A 21,173-nucleotide genomic window follows, 5' to 3' on the forward strand; every position below is an offset into this window, starting at 1 on the left:
AACACTGTCGGTGGAACCACACATCTGACCAAGCTATTGACCGAGTCAGTGTATGGAAAAAATTTAGTAGCCATAAACAATCAAGGAAAATCATTCGCAGTGAAAAACAACAGTATGATAAACGGTGACTGATGGAGGTCGAATCGGACTTCACAAAGAACAATACAAGAAACTTCTACAGAACGTTCAGAGAAAATATGACTGGATACCAACCACCCAACTTGTGCCTCAGAAGACCGGATGGAACCCTAGAAACCAATACCAAAAACAATTGTGACATTCTGGCAAAGTACTTTGAAAAACTCCTCAACATGGACACCCATGTGGAAGAACTGATGACAGAAACGAGTACGTACAATCCAGATAGTGAACCTCCAACTCTACAAGAAGTTAAAGAAATAATTAAGTCACTCAAGAATCGTAGAGCACCAGGAGAAGACTGCGTCATCGCGGAAATCTGGAAGTTACAAGACCCTGAACTCACCAAAGACATCCACAGGATCTTGGAAGATATCTGGGAGACCATGAAAATTCCTGACGACTGGAAAACTGCCATGATACACCCACTACACAAAAAAGGTGACAAGACTGACCCGAACAACTATTACCGGTCACATACAAGATCCTCTCTAAAGCTTTACTGAACAGACTAGAATGCCATACCAACCACTTGATTGGGGAAGGCTTCCGTAAAGGGTGGTCTTGTGCGGAAGAAATTTGGAACCCTAAAATGATTTTATAACACAGACAGAACCTGATCATTAACTTCGTTGGCTTCAAAAAGATATATGACTCTATCGACTGAAAACTCTCTTTAAAATTCTAGCTGAATACAAAGTAGACAACAAAACACGGACTATCCTAGAGCAAACCTTGACCAACACGACCTCCAAAATAAAGTTCTGAGGGGAACTATCAGAGCCCTTTGAAATGCGCATAGGTGTCCGACATGGCGATAGCCTCTCACCTCTCCTTTTCAATCTAGTGTTAGATAAGGTAATAAACGAATGGAAAATATCACAACAGGGGATAACCTTGGAAACCTACAGATTAAATTCCTGGCTTTGCAGATGATCTGGCGATTGTCACGAAAGATATAAAAGAAGCTATTGAAAAACTACACGAAATCACTTCCAGAACTGGACTACAGATCTCTTACGAAAAGACACATTTTATGAGCACAAAGAAACTCTCAACCCTGAACACAAAGTTCGACATGATTCACAAAACGGCAAACTTCAAGTACCTCGGTGAAAAACAACAAATGAGCGGATGTAACAGAGACTCAAACGAAGAAAGAAAATTTAAACTGGACAAGGCATACAAAGAAATGTGGAATCATTACAACAAGAAGTCTATCTCACAAAAAGGCAAATTACGTCACTACGACACGGTACCTGAAGCACTGTATGCAGCACACCACTCTAATACTAGGGAATACACGTATGAGACAACTAGAAAAAGTAGAACAGAAACTACTTAAGAAAATAACAGCAGTGGAATATGGATCAAAAAACCTACAGAGGAAGTATACAAACTTACGGAGACAATCACAGAAAATATTAGAAAATGCAGACTACAATTCTATGGACACCTATACAGAATGCCATCACACTGACTGACCAAACAGATCTTTGACTGGGTAACCACTAGCAACAACAAAAGGGTGGCAGAAGTAAAAAACGAGCTGAACCAACTCAACATCACACCAGACACAATAAACAACAATAAAATTCAGAAACATCATCAAGAAAAGTAAACTACATGAGATACACTGTGACAAATGAACAGGTGTAAAATGGACCGAAGAATGCAAACAAGATCGCAGCCAGAAGATGAAAGAAACATGGGCAACCAAGATGAAGCTAACAAGAAGCATGGGCACGGGACCAGAAACAGAAACACAGCAAGCGAATGAGGGAAGTTCGGGGAGCAAGGAAGGCAACAAACTCAATTGGCCATGTAGTTTAGTCCAACTGCACCCTTTAAGGGCAAAACACTATAATAATAATAATAATAATAATGATAATAATAATTCCCGTGGAGGTCCGGGAAAAGAATAGGCCTCCGGTATGTTCTGCCAGTCGTAAAAGGCGACGAAAAGAACAAACCACTAATAGGGCTAACCCCCCTTTTAGTGTGATTAGTTGGTTCAGGACAGATCTAAAGAAGCCTCGGACAAGCGCCGTCATGGTTGGGGACGACGCTTGAACCCTATGCGCACTCACAATGGTAACGACACTGCTAGCCAACTGGAAAATGATTCAAATCCAAATAGAGGTGTTTTGCAGGATATGCTTCCTGCAACCACCCTAGAAGGAAAACAAAGACAGAGGATGAGATGGTCAGATGAAGTTAATCGACACCTCATGTTCTGTTATTACCAAGCAACAAATCTAGGAACCAACACAACTGGATACAGATCACAAGTATACACAACATTACCAGATACCCAGAATTAAAATTTTTAACAGAACGACTAGCTGATCAGATCTGTGTAATAATCAAAAATAACAGGATACCCCAGTCAGAATTAGAAAACATCAAACAACAAGTACAACAAATACTGGAACAAAATAATGTGCAATCAGAAGAAGAAGAAGAAAATACAGTAATGGACTCAAACATCCCAGAGCAAACAAACAAAGAACAACACGCATCAATTAAACAGTCAAAGGAAAACGAAATCTTAAGACAGCCACCAGAACAAGCACAAATAGAAGACGAAGTGACACACATGTTAGATATAGAAGAAAAATTTCAGCTGATGTATATAGAATACCCAAAGACACAAATACAGACATTAGACCATTCTTGCATAGACCGCCAAATAACCCACAGGTCGAAACAACAATAAAAACTATCAACACAATCATACACAACAAAATAAATGAAAAAACAACTATGGAAGAGTTACAACTACTGGTTTATATAGGAGCACTCACTACACTAAATAGAGAACAGAACTGACCAACACACAGAAGAAACCCACAAAACCAGCATGGCAACACAGGCTACAGATCAGAACAGAAAAACTGAGAAAAGACATCGGACAGCTAACACAATTTATAAGAAATGAAATATCAGACAAAAAACGAAAAAGGTTACATAAAATCTCTCAACAAGAAGCGATAGAGCAATTAGATGAAAAGAAACAGGAATTACAACCATTGGCCAAACGACTTAGAAGATACAAAAGAAGTGAAAACAGAAGGAAACAAAACCAAACATTCAATACAAAACAAAATAAATTTTACCAGACAACAGATAAGACACACATTAAAATAGACAATCCACAGACATGGAACACTTCTGGAGCAACATATGGTCAAATCCGGTACACCATAACAGACATGCACAGTGGATACAAGCAGAAACAGACACATACAATACCACAAATGCCTGAAGTGATAATTTTGCAACATGAAGTCACCCGAGAAATTAATTCTACGCACAATTGGAAAGCCCCTGGAAAAGATAAAATAGCAAATTTCTGGCTAAATAAATTCACCTCAACACATTCACATCTAACTAAATTATTTAACAGTTACATTGCAGACCCATACGCAGTCCCTGATACACTTACACATGGAATAACTTACCTGAAACCTAAAGATCAAGCAGACACAGCAAACCCAGCTAAATATCGCCCCATAACATGACTACCAACAATGTACAAAATATTAACTTCAGTCATTACACAGTAATTAATGACACATACAACACAGAACAAAATTATAAATGAAGGACGAAAAGGCTGTTGCAAAGGAGCACGAGGATGTAAAGAGCAACTGATAATAGATGCAGAGGTGACATATCAAGCTAAAACTAAACAAAGGTCGCTACACTATGCACACATTGATTACCAAAAAGCTTTTGATAGTGTACCCCACTCATGGTTACTACAAATATTGGAAATATACAAAGTAGATCCTAAATTGATACAGTTCCTAAACATAGTAATGAAAAATTGGAAAACCACACTTAATATCCAAACAAATTTGGAGTAGTGAAATGAAGTAACACAGACCTAGAAGCACTCAATACACTTACACGATCACAATGCCACAAATATATAATACATCACATACATTCAGCAACTGAAAGATTCACATTAAGCAGAAAGGAAGGAGGAAGGGGATTTATCGACATAAAAAACCTACATTGTGGACAGGTAGACAATTTAAGAAAATTCTTTATAGAACGAGCAGAAACTAGCAAAATACACAAAGCAATCACTCATACAAATACATCGGCTACACCACTGCTATTTCATAACCACTTCTACAACCCTTTAGATCACATAACACCAACAGATGAAGAAAGTAAATTGGGAAAAGAAAACACTACATGGCAAGCATCCGTATCATCTAACACAGCCACACATCGATCAAGATGCATCCAACACATGGCTAAGAAAAGGCAATATATACAGTGAGATGGAAGGATTCATGATTGTAACACAGGATCAAACAATAAACACCAGATATTACAGCAAGCATATTATTAAAGATCCCAATACCACAACAGATAAATGCAGACTTTGCAAACAACAAATAGAAGCAGTAGATCACATCACAAGTGGATGTACAATACTAGCAAACACAGAATACCCCAGAAGACATGACAATATAGCAAAAATAATACATCAACAGCTTGCCTTACAACATAAACTTATAAAACAACATGTTCCCACATACAAGTATGCACCACAAAATGTACTGGAGAACGATGAATACATATTATACTGGAACAGAACCTTTATAACAGATAAAACAACACCACATAACAAACCTGACATCATACTCACCAATAAAAAGAAGAAATTAACACAACTAATCGAAATATCCATACCCAATACAACAAATATACAAAAGAAAACAGGAGAAAAAAATTGAAAAATACATCCAACTGGCTGAGGAAGTCAAGGACATGTGGCATCAGGATAAATTTGACATCATACCAATTATACTATCAACTACAGGAGTCATACCACACAATATCCACCAGTGCATCAATGCAATACAGCTACATCCAAACTTATATATACAACTACAGAAATCTGTAATTATTGACACTTGTCCAATTACCCGAAAGTTCCTAAAAGCAATGTAACATATACCGTACAGTTAAAAGGAAGTCACGCTAGATCAAGGTCCGCGTCACCTTCCATTTTTAACCAGACATAACGTCTGAGACAAGAAAGAAATAATAATAATAATAAGAAGAAGAAGAATAGTACATTCTAACTTCTGCACCATTTCAGTGACTTAATATATTCATTGTGTGTGTTCCAAATGATTGGAAAAGAGCACAGATAGTCCCAGTCTTCAAGAAGGGACGTCGAGCAGATGCGCAAAACTGTAGACCTATATCTCTTACGGCGATCTCTTGTAGAATTTTAGAACATGTTTTTTGCTCGCGTATCATGTCATTTCTGGAAACCCAGAATCTACTATGTAGGAATCAACATGGATTCCGGAAACAGCGATCGTGTGAGACCCAACTCGCCTTATTTGTTCATGAGACCCAGAAAATATTAGATACAGGCTCCCAGGTAGATGCTATTTTTCTTGACTTCCGGAAGGCGTGCGATACAGTTCCGCACTGTCGCCTGATAAACAAAGTAAGAGCCTACGGAATATCAGACCAGCTGTGTGGCTGGATTGAAGAGTTTTTAGCAAACAGAACACAGCATGTTGTTATCAATGGAGAGACGTCTACAGACGTTAAAGTAACCTCTGGCGTGCCACAGGGGAGTGTTATGGGACCATTGCTTTTCACAATATATATAAATGACTTAGTAGATAGTGTCGGAAGTTCCATGCGGCTTTTCGCGGATGATGCTGTAGTATACAGAGAAGTTGCTGCATTAGAAAATTGTAGCGAAATACAGGAAGATCTGCAGCGGATAGGCACTTGGTGCAGGGAGTGGCAACTGACCCTTAACATAGACAAATGTAATGTATTGCGAATACATAGAAAGAAGGATCCTTTATTGTATGATTATATGATAGCGGAACAAACACTGGTAGCAGTTACTTCTGTAAAATATCTGGGAGTATGCGTACGGAACGATTTGAAGTGGAATGATCATATAAAACTAATTGTTGGTAAGGCGGGTACCAGGTTGAGATTCATTGGGAGAGTGCTTAGAAAATGTAGTCCATCAACAAAGGAGGTGGCTTACAAAACACTCGTTCGACCTATACTTGAGTATTGCTCATCAGTGTGGGATCCGTACCAGGTCGGGTTGACGGAGGAGATAGAGAAGATCCAAAGAAGAGCGGCGCGTTTCGTCACTGGGTTATTTGGTAACCGTGATAGCGTTACGGAGATGTTTAATAAACTCAAGTGGCAGACTCTGCAAGAGAGGCGCTCTGCATCGCGGTGTAGCTTGCTCGCCAGGTTTCGAGAGGGTGCGTTTCTGGATGAGGTATCGAATATATTGCTTCCCCCTACTTATACTTCCTGAGGAGATCACGAATGTAAAATTAGAGAGATTAGAGCGCGCACGGAGGCTTTCAGACAGTCGTCCTTCCCGCGAACCATACGCGACTGGAACAGGAAAGGGAGGTAATGACAGTGGCACGTAAAGTGCCCTCCGCCACACACCGTTGGGTGGCTTGCGGAGTATCAATGTAGATGTAGATATATACAAACAAAGATGATGTGACTTACCAAACGAAAGTGCTGGCAGGTCGATAGACACACAAACATACACACAAAATTCAAGCTTTCGCAACAAACGGCTGCTTCATCAGGAAAGAGGGAAGGAGAGGGAAAGATGAAAGGATGTGGGTTTTAAGGGAGAGGGTAAAGAGTCATTCCAATCCCAGGAGCGGAAAGACTTACCTTAGGGGGAAAAAAGGACAGGTATACACTTGTTGTAACATTACAAACGTTTCACCCGCAGATTTTCCTAGTTTGAAACAAAATTTGATGTTAACACGCTGTTCTTTCTGTACACTCAACATTTTCCGACGCACAGACAAAACGTCAACTACTTAAAACAGACGCCACGGGCAGACTGAGTGCAGGAGGCAGATGAAACTCGAGCAGTAGGCAGAGCGAGAGTCAAGTGACAGGCCGCACGCTCGCGCTCGCGCGCACGCTCGCGCGCACGCTCGCGCGCACGCTCGCGCGCACGCTCGCGCGCACGCTCGCGCGCACGCTCGCGCGCACGCACACACACACACACACACACACACACACACACACACACACACACACACACACACACAAGCAGACATTTTCATATATATCAACTGTAAGCACAACAGGCACCACAGTACAAAATGTCTGCTTGTGTCTGTGTACGAAGTGTGGCTAGAAAAAAAACCGGACTAGTACTGGTGAAACAATAAAACGAATGCAATAAGGCTGAAAGTTGCGTGGCCTGTCACTTGACTCTCGCTCTGCCTACTGCTCGAGTTTCATCTGCCTCCTGCACTCAGTCTGCCCGTGGCGTCTGTTTTAAGTAGTTGACGTTTTGTCTGTGCGTCGGAAAATGTTGAGTGTACAGAAAGAACAGCGTGTTAACATCAAATTTTGTTTCAAACTAGGAAAATCTGCAAGTGAAACGTTTGTAATGTTACAACAAGTGTACGGCGATGATTGTTTATCGCGAACACAAGTGTTTGAGTGGTTTAAACGATTTAAAGATGGCCGCGAAGACACCAGTGATGACACTCGCACTGGCAGACCATTGTCAGCAAAAACTGATGCAAACATTGAAAAAATTGGTAAACTTGTTCGACAAGATCGCTGTTTAACAATCAGAGCAGTGTCTGAGTTAACAGGAGTTGACAAGGAAAGTGTTAGTCAGATTCTTCATGAAAGTTTCAACATGAACAAAGTGTGTTCAAAAATGGTTCCAAAGTGTCTCACAATTGAACAGAAGGAACGCCGAAGAATGATTTGTTCTGACATCCTGGAAAACATTGAAAGTGATCGCAACTTCTTACAAAATGTTATTACTTGCGATGAATCGTGGTTTTTTACTTACGATCCCGAAACTAAACGCCAATCGATGCATTGGAAAACTCCTGGTTCTCCACGACAAAAAAAAGCACGAACGTCAAAACCGAAATTCAGGGCAATGATGATTGTTTTTTTTTGACATCAAAGGGATTGTGCACATTGATTGGGTACCAGAGGGACAAATAGTGAATCAGCATTACTACATTAGCGTCCTGGCTACCCTACGTGAGCGAGTACGGAGAAAACGGAACGATTTGTAGAGAAAAAAGTCATGGATCCTTCACCAAGACAATGCCCCAGCTCACAGTGCGTTGTCAGTGAAGACGTTTTTGGCAAAACACAACATTACCATCTTAGATCGTCCACCCTACTCACCTGATTTGGCCCCCTGTGACTTTTTTCTTTTCCCTAAAGTCAAGTCAGCTTTGAAAGGAACTAGATTTGAGACTGTTGAAGCAGTAAAAGAAAAAGCGACGGAAGTAATGTATGGACTTACCGAAAATGATCTGCAGCATTGCTATGAACAGTGGAAAATTCGTATGGAGTGGTGTAGAGACCGAGGAGGAGAGTACATTGAAGAAGATAACATGAAATTGTAAATAATTATAAATAAATGTTTTTTCCAGCATCAGTCCGGTTTTTTTTCTAGCCGCACCTCGTATGTGCGGATGGATGTGTGTGCGAGTGTATACCTGCCCTTTTTTCCCCTTAAGGTACGTCTTACCGCTCCCGGGATTGGAATGACTCCTTACCCTCTCCCTTAAAACCCACATCCTTTCGTCTTTCCCTCTCCTTCCCTCTTTCCTGATGAAGCAACCGTTTGTAGCAAAAGCTTGAATTTTGTGTGTATGTTTGTGTGTCTATCGACCTGCCAGCGCTTTAGTTTGGTAAGTCTCATCGTCTTTGTTTTTAGATATATTTTTCCCACGTGGAATGTTTCCCCCCTATATATATATATATATATATATATATATATATATATATATATATATATATATATATATATATATAAAAACAAAGATGAGGTGACTTACCGAACAAAAGCACTGGTAGGTCGATAGACACACAAACAAACACAAACATACACACAAAATTCAAGCTTTCGCAACAAACTGTTGCCTCATCAGGAAAGAGGGAAGGAGAGGGGAAGACGAAAGGAAGTGGGTTTTAAGGGAGAGGGTAAGGAGTCATTCCAATCCCGGGAGCGGAAAGACTTACCTTAGGGGAAAAAAAGGACAGGTATACACTCACACACACGCACATATCCATCCACACATACAGACACAAGCAGCGCACACGCACACACACACACACACACACACACACACACACACACACACACACACACACACACACACATTTGAAATATGTGTGTGTGTGTGTGTGTGTGTGTGTGTGTGTGTGTGTGTGTGTGTGTGTGTTGTTTGCGCGAGCGCGAGTGTATACCCGTCCTTTTTTCCCCCTGAGTCCGCTCCCGGGATTGGAATGATTCCTTACCCTCTCCCTTAAAACCCACTTCCTTTCGTCTTTCCTTCTCCTTCCCTCTTTCCTGATGAGGCAACAGTTTGTTGCGAAAGCTTGAATTTTGTGTGTATGTTTGTGTGTCTGTCGACCTGCCAGCACTTTCATCTGGTAAGTCAAATCATCTTTGTTTTTTTATATATATATATATATATAGTACTTCTGTTATATGTTTATTGCCTTATAAATAAATAAAACTTGTTTTTAATTTAGTGCATTAATGCGATCTTAGTAAATGATTGTTTGTAAAATGATTATTTCATGTAGTGTAGTGTGTTAATTTTAAAAAATGACGATCATTCCACTTGGGACCGTGGAAGGCACAGTAGCTTATTTGTTTCAGTTGTAAATATTTGCCATGTATTATTGTTTTTCTGACATGTTCTACATCTTGGAGGACCTCCTCACTATGGACCAATTGGAATCAAAGTAAATCTTATCTACTTCAAGCAAGGTTTGACCTTTGTCCATTCCTTTTAGTGTATAATTCTGTTAGATCCTTGTATGTATAAAGTCCCTTCCCACAATCAGGGTAAGCTAATCTATATGCACCTGTATGTGGGATTTTAGTAACTACAAATAGCCCAGTGTACAAAAGCTGTCATTTATTATTGTGCTTCCCCTGTTTCATACTTATAGTGTGCTTTTGTAGTAATACCTCTTGTCTACTTGAAATTTTGCAGTGCATGCTAATCTTTTGTCATACGACTTTTTCCTGTTCCCTTTTCCTCCAAATTAAGCAAACCTGATGGACTTTTACTTCAAGTGACATCTCTCCCATTGGAATCTTGGGCAATGATTATTCCTATTCACCAACTTCTCTCCTTTCAAACATCAGTTCAACAGGCGTAAAACTGGATGAAGTGTGTTGTAAGTCGATAATGATTTGTTGCAATGGTGAGACGAACTCAAACCATGTGTGCTTTTGCGGTGTATAGGTGCATATAAACCTGTTAAATTCTCCGAATATCCTTTCTTTCGGGTTCCCTCAGGGTTAAATCTGGATACTAATATGTTTTTTTCTTGTTTGTGTTAGTGAATTCCTTACATCTATTGCTTACAAAGTATGATGCACCGTCTGTTAACAATATCTTGGCTTCCCCATTCTCAGTAAATCTTCTGTAATCCTCTTAATAACGGAACCTGGAAGGGGGGGGGGGGGGGGGGGGGGGGCATACAACATTCTTTTTGAGGGACACTACTGAGAAAGTTTAGTGCAGAATGATTGTAATGCCAGCAACATACATTTCGGGTAAGGACCACAAAGATAAGATATGAGAAATTAGGGCTCATACGAAGGTGTATAGATAGTCATTTTTCCCTCACTACTTGTGAGTGGAACTCAGGAAGGAAATGGCGAGTATTGGAACAAGATACTCTCCACCACGCACTGTACGGTTGCTTGTAGAGTGCGTACATAGATGTACATTTCTAGATTTCCGAAAGTAATGGAGCAGGCACACTGGTAGTATCCAATTATTGAACACTTCACACTTCGTGACACTGAACACAGTTGTATTCTCTGTAACATTGCCAAATACCAATTTCTGAGCCATATCTTTTCAAATCTGGATGCCTTCCAATCACAGGCAAGTATAAAAAGATTCACTGAGAATGACATGCCGTAAATGAAACGAGGTCAGAGTAATGTAAACAAATTTATTGTACAAAAAATAACACAAAAGGCATACATTTCAAATCGGTGATGCAATTTCAGTTATTTACAATTTATACATTAATTTGTAACAATATTTTGTCATAGTATTTGCAATAAAAGCAAAAAGTCACAATCAATGTGCCAAATGAAAAATTTTTATTGTTTAAACACTTAACATTTTTTATAAACTGGTTTGTTTTTGGGTGCTAAGGCACCCGAAAAACATGCCTCGAACACACAGAGAAAACAACAGGAATCAAATATTTTAGTAACATTTCCCCTACAGAGCAGGGTGAGTTTCAGCAGTCATCTCTCTGAAGTATGGAAGATTATTGTAATGAGATAAGTGGAAACAAACAAAACCATTCTCCTGGCTGGAGGTGGCTCGTGGATGGTACATTTAAAAAGATTGCATATCCACATTTGTGTGTGTGTGTGTGTGTGTGTGTGTGTGTGTGTGTGTGTGTGTGTTCACTGAAAGGAGTGAAAGTTAGTCCAAATGCCCCTGTGTGGAATACATTTATTTGTAGATGGTTGGTTGCCTGCCCACATTTATTTTTCCCTGCTTTAGGATATAATATAACCGGGCAGCAGTAGAGAGAAGACAGAATGAAATAAGAAGTGGAACAGTCTAACTGGCCGGGGGAGGCAAGAATACTGAGAGCATGGTCTGTTAAAATAGGGCCAGCAGTAACATGAGGGTATGGGAGGGCCTATGATGGTAAACACTGAAAAAAAAAAAAAAATTCATTACTTGTCAGACAAGACTAATAAGCCAGTAGGAAGTGGATTTTATTATAATGAGCCCTTGGAAATTAAAGCAATTTTTTACTACAGGAAGATGTGCAATCACAATGCAAATAAGATTTACTTGGTGTAAAACAAGAAAGATGGGGAAAACCATCAGTATATGCAGTTTATAGGTTTATAGTAAAGAGTGCATTTTGATTTGTTGTTTTTGTTTGCTCTGAAGATTCAGAGAGCTACAGAATGTTAGTCTCCGTACCTAGTGCACATTTCAGAGCAGACAAAAAGCAAATCCTCGCATTATTGGAGGAAGTTTCACATCTTTGGACCATTTTTCTCTACCAGATTGAATTTAGAAATTTCCTTTTTGTACTGGCATGTAGCTGGGCCTCTAAATCTGTGAAACAACTGAGCTCATTTCACTTGGACGAGCTACTAGTGCAGGAGATAAACCACAATAGCCTTACAATGAATTTACATCATTGTTCAGTGTCCTCGGACATAAGCCATTGCAAGGAATCAGTGTTTAATAATATGTGTACAGAAACACTTCTGGAAAAACTTCGTACAAATCTAATAACAGTGAATACCAGAGAAAGTCATCTTGAACTTTTATACATGTTACCCATTATTATTTATATACGTCATGAATGTATCATTTGATTTCTTCACACTTTGAGAAAGAGTTACTCAACATATTTAGCTCATTTCTCCATAGTGAAATATGCCCCGATTGCAGGAAGCAATATGAGTAAATCAGTTCAATATGAAATGAAAAACACGGGGGAGAGAAGTGCCAGTGTTTATATGAAATGAGATCTTACCTTTGTCATGTGCTTTACTAGTGTTTTACAAAGGAACTAAACAACTTCTGAAAGCTAGACAGTGTGGCCCTCTTACTATACATCTCATCTACTACAGGCAAGGACTGGCCAGCAATCCTGTCTCACTTAGTTTCCTCCTCTGATGCAAGACAGTTTCATGTGAGGTGAATAAAAATACATGTAAACAAATTAAAAAGTTATAACAAACTTACATACTACCATCTGACTGTGTTATATATTAATCCGATTTGTTGCATTCCAGTGTCCATTATCACAGCTGCTTATAGTAAAAAATTTTCCACGATTAACAATCACCAAGAGCACACCAAGTGGCGTAAGTGACATCATTAAGAAATGCACCTGATTCCAATACTATTAAGAACACAAAATACACAACTTTCTATATGATAAGTAAAAAATTTCAAACATTGCAGTTGAATTTATTTTATAAATATGAAAGAAAACATTAAAAAGCTTAATTGTAACTGATATAATAGATGACAATGCATTTATTTATGGAATAAAAGTATCTCGTCAGACAGACTTTCCTCCAATTTTGTTAATAAGTACTAATGTGAATACACCTTTCTTATAATAATAATAATTTTAGCACTCTGTGTTAAATTGCATACAACAATTTCTCAGATTCATTTAGTGAAAAACTTCTTATAAAACTTACATAGCACAAAGATATGCCTCAACTCCACAATTAAAACTGAAAGGCTTCGGACATGAACCAATAACAATGTCGGCCAACGCAATTTGATGCATTTCAGAAAGTTCTTTCAACTCTGAAGTATCGGAAATTTTAGCCTGAAATGCAACACCCTGTTGACAGTGGCTTTTGTGGAGGCACTTTTGGACTGTTTTAGGGTGATCTACACCATTTGGGTAACAATACAGCCACACATACAGGACGGTAGACTTAAATTTTTATACAAAATTTACTACTTCTCTTTGTCTTGTGACTCGCATGTCTTTGAGGTTTCACCTTTTATACTAGAACTGCCTAGTGTTATGTCAGAAATTTTGTGAGCTTCTTCCACAGAATCTACCGATTTCAGTTCACTATTGTTTATGTTTTTCTCAGAAGCAGCTTGCTTAATTTGACAATCAATTCCAACAACAGGCTCATCAACATGTTTAATGGGATAATTATGAATTATCTGTATCACTGGTTGAGGAGAATGTCCACGGTTAATGACTGCTATTTCAGTATTTGGTTTTCCAACCACCTGCAACAAGAATAGAATAATCATGAACTAAAATATAAAGATGCAGAATTAGTTTTTTATTAGTATCAGCAGCAATTTGTTTGAAATTTCTTCTTTTGCAAATGATGTGATGATGAATATGTAGAGTGCTCAACAATGCATAGTGAAATAAGAGTAGTTATGATATAAAATGCAAGCACTGAAATTCCCTGTTCCTTTTCTTGATTTGCTGTTATAATGCAAATGCACTTACTGAACAACTTTCAGCTGATAACAAAATTGAGGACATACCATACAAGAGTAAAATTCAATTTCTGTCCCCTTAAAGGATCATATACTATTGGGATATGCACTTTCAAACAGCTATTCGGTTCCTCCTTTCAATCATCACAAACACCAAAATGAGAGCTTTCAATAGACACGACAGCAAAACAACTGAAATCGCTCAACAAAGGCAAGATGCATACAATTACAGGACTACATTGGTAATGGGATTTTGTTTTAGACTTTCATAACAGGTTTTGTGCTTGCACATTAACATCTTTCTGGACAACCAAAAATATTTTGCACAGGAATCTCTCAGTTTCCGCCAACAACAGCCTTTTAAAACCAATCTCATTCCATCTACCCACAAGAGAGATGCTCAGGTGGATGCCCCATTCTTCAACTTCCTGAAGGGATTCTTCACAGATCACACTGTCGTCTAAGGAACAAAATGTCAATCTACGGAATATCAGACCAGCTCTGTAATTTGACTGAAGAGTTCCCTGCAGAGCGAATACACACAGAAATGTCTAAGCACGGAAGTAGCATCAGAGCTGTCCCACAGGTGTGTCGGTCGAGAGGTAGCTCTCGTACCTGCAGCAGAGTTGACACAGCTTCTCATCAAATGTAACTTACCTTATATTTCACCACTTTTCTTTAGCTTCAACTCCTATACTTTGTGCATGTCTGTATTTATCAGACTGTCTTTACTACAGGTAGGAAGTGTGACTGCTGTGTTCAGATGAGAGCTGAGCTGGTGACCCTTCACAGTGTCGGCTTCAGTCACACAGTTCGAGACTGTTGCCAACGAATAGTCATCTCTGTGTGTGTGTGTGTGTGTGTGTGTGTGTGTGTGTGTGTGTGTGTGTGTGTGGGGGGGGGGGGGGGTGGGGGGGGGTGGCAGACGCAGAGATCCGAGGGACACCAGGCACGAGACACGTGCTCCCCGATTGCGGCCTGCCCACACTAACACCGATCCCTCACCCGTGGACGAACGGGAGGTCTTTCCGAGGTACGGCTAGCAGTGAATGACTTTCCGAGTGACCCAACCGGAGGGCCTCCCCGGTTCGTCTGACCAGCAGGTTCACACGCCGTCTGCATTTGAAGTCCCCGAGCCGGACAAAGTCGCAGAGGGTGGTATTACTGGTAGTTGGCAACTCTGATGTTAGGCACGAAATGAGGCCCTCTTAGGGATACGTCTATGAAGGAGGGGAAGGAGTCATTCCAGATGCCGTGAAGAGCACGGGGTGTAGCTAACTGCAGGTGGTGTCTCATGTCGGTACTAACATAACGTATCGCTTTAGATAGGAAGCGATTCTAGTTTCGGGCGGATAGCTGAAGTATTAAAGACTGCCAGTTTTGCTTCCCAGATGGTGACGAAGCTCACTATTTGTAGCACCGCGAACAGAACGGACCGTGGTCCTCCCCTAGAGTGTCGAGCGAAGGGTCCGAATTGGAGGCTCGGGTAGTTCTTCGACCGCGTAGGCGGCAGATTCCTCGACTCGCATCGTAGGGTCGCGGGTTTCCGGGTTCAACCAAATACGTCGGGAGTCCACTACGTGCAGGAAGTGGGTAGAAGGGGCTGAATGGAGGGGATTAGGTAGTTTTTAGGATAGAAGATCTCACAAAAGTGCAGGAAGAGCTTCAGTTTCTAAGGGTGCAGGGGAAACACGGGAAGTGGGTAGGTATCAATATTGTAACTGTAAACTGTCATAGCTGTGTTGGAAAAGAACCAGAATTCCTAGTGGTAATAGAAAGCACTGAATCTCAAGTCATTCCAGGTATGGAAAGTGAGCTACAGCTAGCAATAAATTCAGCCAAAATTTTTAAAAAGTATCTAACTGTGTTTGGAAAGGATAGATTAAATGCAGTGGGTGTGTAGTGATACATCCTAATTCTCGAATGAGAGGTATCGTGCGTAAATTTTCCTGACAGTAGTCGATAAGTGATTAGCATCCCACTGTTCGGAGGTGTCTTAAATCACAGGTGCTGATACCAGAGCTAATGATTCAGTTACTGTACTGAAGTGGATAGCAGTCAGATGGCCCTGCCTGGCGAGTTGGAAATAGGAGTTCCATGGAGGGGGCAGTGTGGAGCAAGGAGCTCCGTGAAATCTAATAATATAAAATGTCAAAGATAATAAATGTAGTGTAATTGTTAATTATCAACTTGAATACCAAATCTGGCTCTGAGCACTATGGGACTCAACTTCAGAGGTCATCAGTCCCCTAGAACTTAGAACTAGTTAAACCTAACTAACCTAAGGACATCACACACATCCACGGCTGAGACAGGATTCGAACCTGCGACCATAGCGCCTAGAACCGCACAGCCACTCCGGCCGGTGAATATCAGATGCGTTATGTATGTAGTATAGGGAGACAGTATACAAGTTGGTAGCTGTGATCATTTATCATGTACGGAGTTGTAATTTTGAAGATAATGACAGTGAATTGCATATATCTTCTTATTTAAGTAGTAGAGTGAAAGAATGAGAAGAATTTTCAGCAGCTTTATCTGCAGCCTGTGAACCAAGACGAAGGAAGAAGGCACACTGATTCAGGGCACAGACAATCTGGACCCCAATTAAAGATACTTAATGGGGACTGAGTATTCAGTAAGCAAAATTCACTGTATGTAACATGAGTGTTCAGGTGGCAACTTATTTTGGTGTTTGGTGAGTGAGGAAGTATAACAAACCATCACACAGCTCAAGCCAACCTGGAACACTCCAGGTGGTGGAGTATTTATTGCTGTCAGAAATAGTTGACGAATTTCATTTACTGTAACAGCCGAGTTCACTTTGTAACCTTGTTTTTTCAGCAGTATCTCTAAAACTGCTTCTTCTCTGATTTAATCTCCTTGTTCATCTGTTAAGTTTTGTCTGAATTTGTTCATTTTCTTCTATTGTGAAGATAAACACACTTCCCCCTCATCTTTTTCAGTTTCCTTCTTTTGTCAGTTTACCACTGGCAAGAACTACGTTTTGGCATTCTGTTAAATATTAATACTTCATAATACACTACAACTGCACTACCTTAAACAATTCACTTTCACTCAAATTTAGTTCCCTATCACTTTTGCTTTTCCTCGAGCCACTCAAATCAGTTTTCGGACGTGTACTGATATGTGTCATCGCCTATGTATACCCTCCTGAAATCATCCTATTCTTTAATGTAACCACCACCACCACCACCACCACCACCACCTGGTGAAAGGTAACATTCTTCCAATGTTTCTGAGAGGTATAATAGTGTTACTCCTCATCGTGAAGGGGGCAATCTGGTACGATTTTAGATCACAGTTTGTAGTGATTAAGGGAACTCTGACAGCACAAAGATACATCAAGTACGTACCACGTCCTCACGTGTTACCTCCGACGTGACAGTATTGTGATGCCATTTTTCGACAGGACTACGCACACCCACACACGGCACGCACCTCCACAAACTGTGTTATCCTCACAGCTAGTGAGATCACCACACCTGTCCCTGGTAGAACATGCCTGGGAGCAGCTCAGGTGTTAGCTGCACCTGTGCACCAGTATTCAGGATATCTAGGACCAGTTATGACAGTTGTCAACCACCTCACCTCAGGAGAGGATACGATGACTTTCTGATGACTTTCCCAACCAAATTGGTGAACGAATCTACACCAGAGATGGTGCTTCACTGCTTTTGTCATGTGGAGTATTTCTGTTAGAAATAAGCTGCCACCCACTCAGCTCTCCTCGTGTGGTACACAACGTCGAAGTGGAGAGCTGCATTTTAGCAGAAAGGCTTCTGTCGAGGTATGAGGGAGATACTCAACTTTAACACTTAATTGATTGTTTACTTTTTCACATAAATATTTCTCTTGTTTATAAATACTTTGCTCCGACATTGATAAAATTTGCACCAGGTCAGATTTAACACTAGTATTAAAGCACTGGAAAATGCAAAGTATATACACGGTGTACATAAAGTTCGGGAACACTTTCGATTATTTATTGGACAAGAACTAAACATTGTACAGGTGTCACACATATCGCATTCTGAACAGAAATTCAAAGCTTTTTTTTTTTTTACAAACATTCGATATGTGAACCGTGAGTGACCTGGCAAATGTCAATACAATAATCGAATTCTTGCCATACTCGTCCCAACATGGTATCGTCGACTGTGGCAGTCACTTCCCGTATTCTCTCCCGGACACTTCCCGTATTCTCTCCCGGAGCTCTGCTACATCACGTGGTAGAGGCAGTAAATGGCCTTCCTTGTTGGTGGCTCTGTACCGGACTTTGTTCTACACATCCCTTTAACAGCTGTAGCACAATTGTTTTTGTCAAACTCCAACACACAGAAAGCTCACTCCGCACCTGAACTCAATGCGTTTGTGACTAGCGCCGACTATCGGCAAATTACCAAACTACACTGTGGGGGAGGGAGGAAAAAAAAAAGCTTACGGGGTTTCTCTTCAAAATGACATACGTATGATATCTGTACAATGTTTGGTTCTTGTGCAATAAATAATCTAAACTGTTCCCGGACTTTATGTACACCCCCATATTTCTTCTGCAGGAAATAAGTTGCTTTACTTATTAATAAACAAGAATTTCTCAATTTGACCTACCTCAAATGGTAGGGAGGTGGAAGAAAAAGCTTTTATGCCGTACCTGATTTTGTGCAGCAGGTTCCAGTACTGCCGGCATCCTCTCAGTGTGCGGTTCAGCGCTGCCTTTCATTCCGAGTGAGATGTGCTTATTCCCGACACTGAAGTTTCTACCAAAAATCCCAGCACAGAATATTGTGATGACGTAAATTACAACGAAAACCGCAATTACGAACACAAACAGTCCGTACAGCATCGAATGTGATTCTAAAAATAACAAAAGACCTCAATTATCAGCAATAACAGCACTATAGCAATACATGAAACTAAACTAGTCACCCGTAATAGTGAATCTAATGGTGTCTTAAGTTAAACAGTGAAAACTCCTGGTAGAAATATCAACAATGTAGGAAAAGGAAGATTACTAAACATAAAAAGAGATATGTCACGTAGTAGACAAGCACAATTAACAGCTTTCGGCCACAGCCTAAATCAGTAAAACACACATGTGCACACACACAGGAACTGTGGAAGCAGACACCTAATAAGCAGTCTTTGAATATGATGGCTTCACTTATTCTGCCCCCCCCTCCTCCCCCCCCCCTTCCGCCCCAAAAAAAGGGGTGTGAATCCAGGATGATGTCACAGACGATCAGCACAAGGTGCAAAAAATGTCAGCTCTTTAGAATGTGTCGTCTCAACGAATCCTTTCTTTTAGTCAAATTATGCCAGAAATTTATTTTCTCCTCAACTTTAATCAGTAACACCGCATTGGCCACATGACCTCCCCATCTAATCTTCAGCATTATTCTGCACCTTCCCATTTCAAAAGCTATTTTCTTGTTTGAACTGCTTGCTGACCATGTTTCACTTGGGTACACGCTTGCATTCCAGACAAATACATTCAGGAAGACTTTGTAACATTTGAATTTATATTTGACATTGACAGATTTCTCGACCTCAGAAATCAGCAGTTCTGACAGAATGTTCTCTACTCCAGGAGCCTTGGTGTGGCTTATATCTTTTGGTGCTCTGTCAATTCTTTTTGGAGTCTCATATCTCCCATCTCATCTTCTACATCCTCTTCCCTTTCTATAATACTGCCTTCAGGTTCATATCCCTTGTACTCCTTCCACCTTTCAGCTTTCCCTTTTTCCCCACCTTGTGGTGTATGATTCTATATTCTTATACTTGCCTCCTAGCCATTCTCGATTTGCCATTTTGCACTTCCTGTGAATGCCATTTTTTAGATGTTTGTATTCCCTTTTCAGCTGCTTCACTTGAAGTACTTTTATATTTTCCAATTTCATCAATTAGATTCAGTATCTCTTGTGATATCAAGTGATATCTAATAGGCCTTATCTTTTTAGCTATTTTATCCTCTGCTAAGTTCACTGTTTCATCTCTTGTGGCTGCCTGTTCATCATCTACTGTATTCTTTTCTCCCATTCCTGTCAATTGTCGGCCTAATGCTCCCACTGAAACTCTCAACAGCCTCCGATTCTTTCTGTTTATCCAGGCCCCATATCTCCTTAATATCTTAGATTTTTGGAATTTCTTCAGTTTAAATCTGCTACTGATAACCTCAAATTGTGCCCCTTAAAATGTATTATAGTTGCAGATCTGGTTCCGAAATCCCCATCTCACCATTACATAATCAATCTGGAACATTCCCATGACTCCAGATCTCTTTCTCACGATTCTTAAACCAAGTGTTAGCAATGATTAAATTAAGCTCTCTGTACAATTTTACCAGGTGGATTCCTACTTCATTCCTTTCTCCCCAGCTCACATAAACCTAGTATTTTTCTTTTTCTTCCTATTTCTACTACCAAATTCCACTCCATCACAAATTTTCATCTCTGTCAACTATTACGTAATGTCTTTTATCTCATACTTATCTTGAATCTGCAGAGATAGTTGGTATATAAATTTGTATTATTGTGGTGGGTGTTCGCTTTGTGCCCATCTTGGCTGTGACAATGTGTTCACTGTGCTGTTCATAGCAGCTTACCCACATTCTTGTTTTCTTATCCATTGTTAGACCTAATCCTGCATTAGCCCTGTTTGATTTTTTATTTATAACCCTTCACTCACCTGATGAGAAGCCGTGAAAAAGCAGGTCGACTCCCGTAATGGTGTTTTGTAGGCAGTCCTATTTCACATATTTAGGTCTATACAAAATGTTTGCCAATTTTCTTTTCAAAATTGCGATGTTAGAGTTCCTACATTAATCAAATGTTATACAAATTATCACGTTTGTAGAAACAAATCCCTACAAAAAGTTACTATAATCACTTCAGTTGTTGGCCTCGTTTCGATGAGGAGACCATTGGTTTTATCAGGAATGGTGGCAATCGAAAGTTAAATTTC

The 21,173-nt window shown here is 40.0% G+C and overlaps 1 protein-coding gene across 2 annotated transcripts in view; it reads right to left on the bottom strand.

Moving 5' to 3' along the window:
• Positions 1 to 11,148: 11,148 nt before the first annotated feature.
• Positions 11,149 to 21,173, bottom strand: part of LOC126456755 (uncharacterized) — a 190,858-nt gene continuing 180,833 nt past the window's right edge. For both annotated transcript variants that reach the window (XM_050092501.1, XM_050092502.1), the window contains 2 exons: positions 18,865 to 19,067; positions 11,149 to 13,967 (listed from right to left, as the gene is read on the bottom strand). In XM_050092501.1, the coding sequence (XP_049948458.1) occupies positions 13,680 to 13,967; positions 18,865 to 19,067 (491 nt within the window). In that variant the 3' untranslated portion in view covers positions 11,149 to 13,679. The remainder of the gene's footprint in view (positions 13,968 to 18,864; positions 19,068 to 21,173) is intronic.

This window comes from Schistocerca serialis, chromosome 2 (genome assembly GCF_023864345.2).
Source record: "Schistocerca serialis cubense isolate TAMUIC-IGC-003099 chromosome 2, iqSchSeri2.2, whole genome shotgun sequence".
NCBI classification, from domain to species: domain Eukaryota; kingdom Metazoa; phylum Arthropoda; class Insecta; order Orthoptera; family Acrididae; genus Schistocerca; species Schistocerca serialis.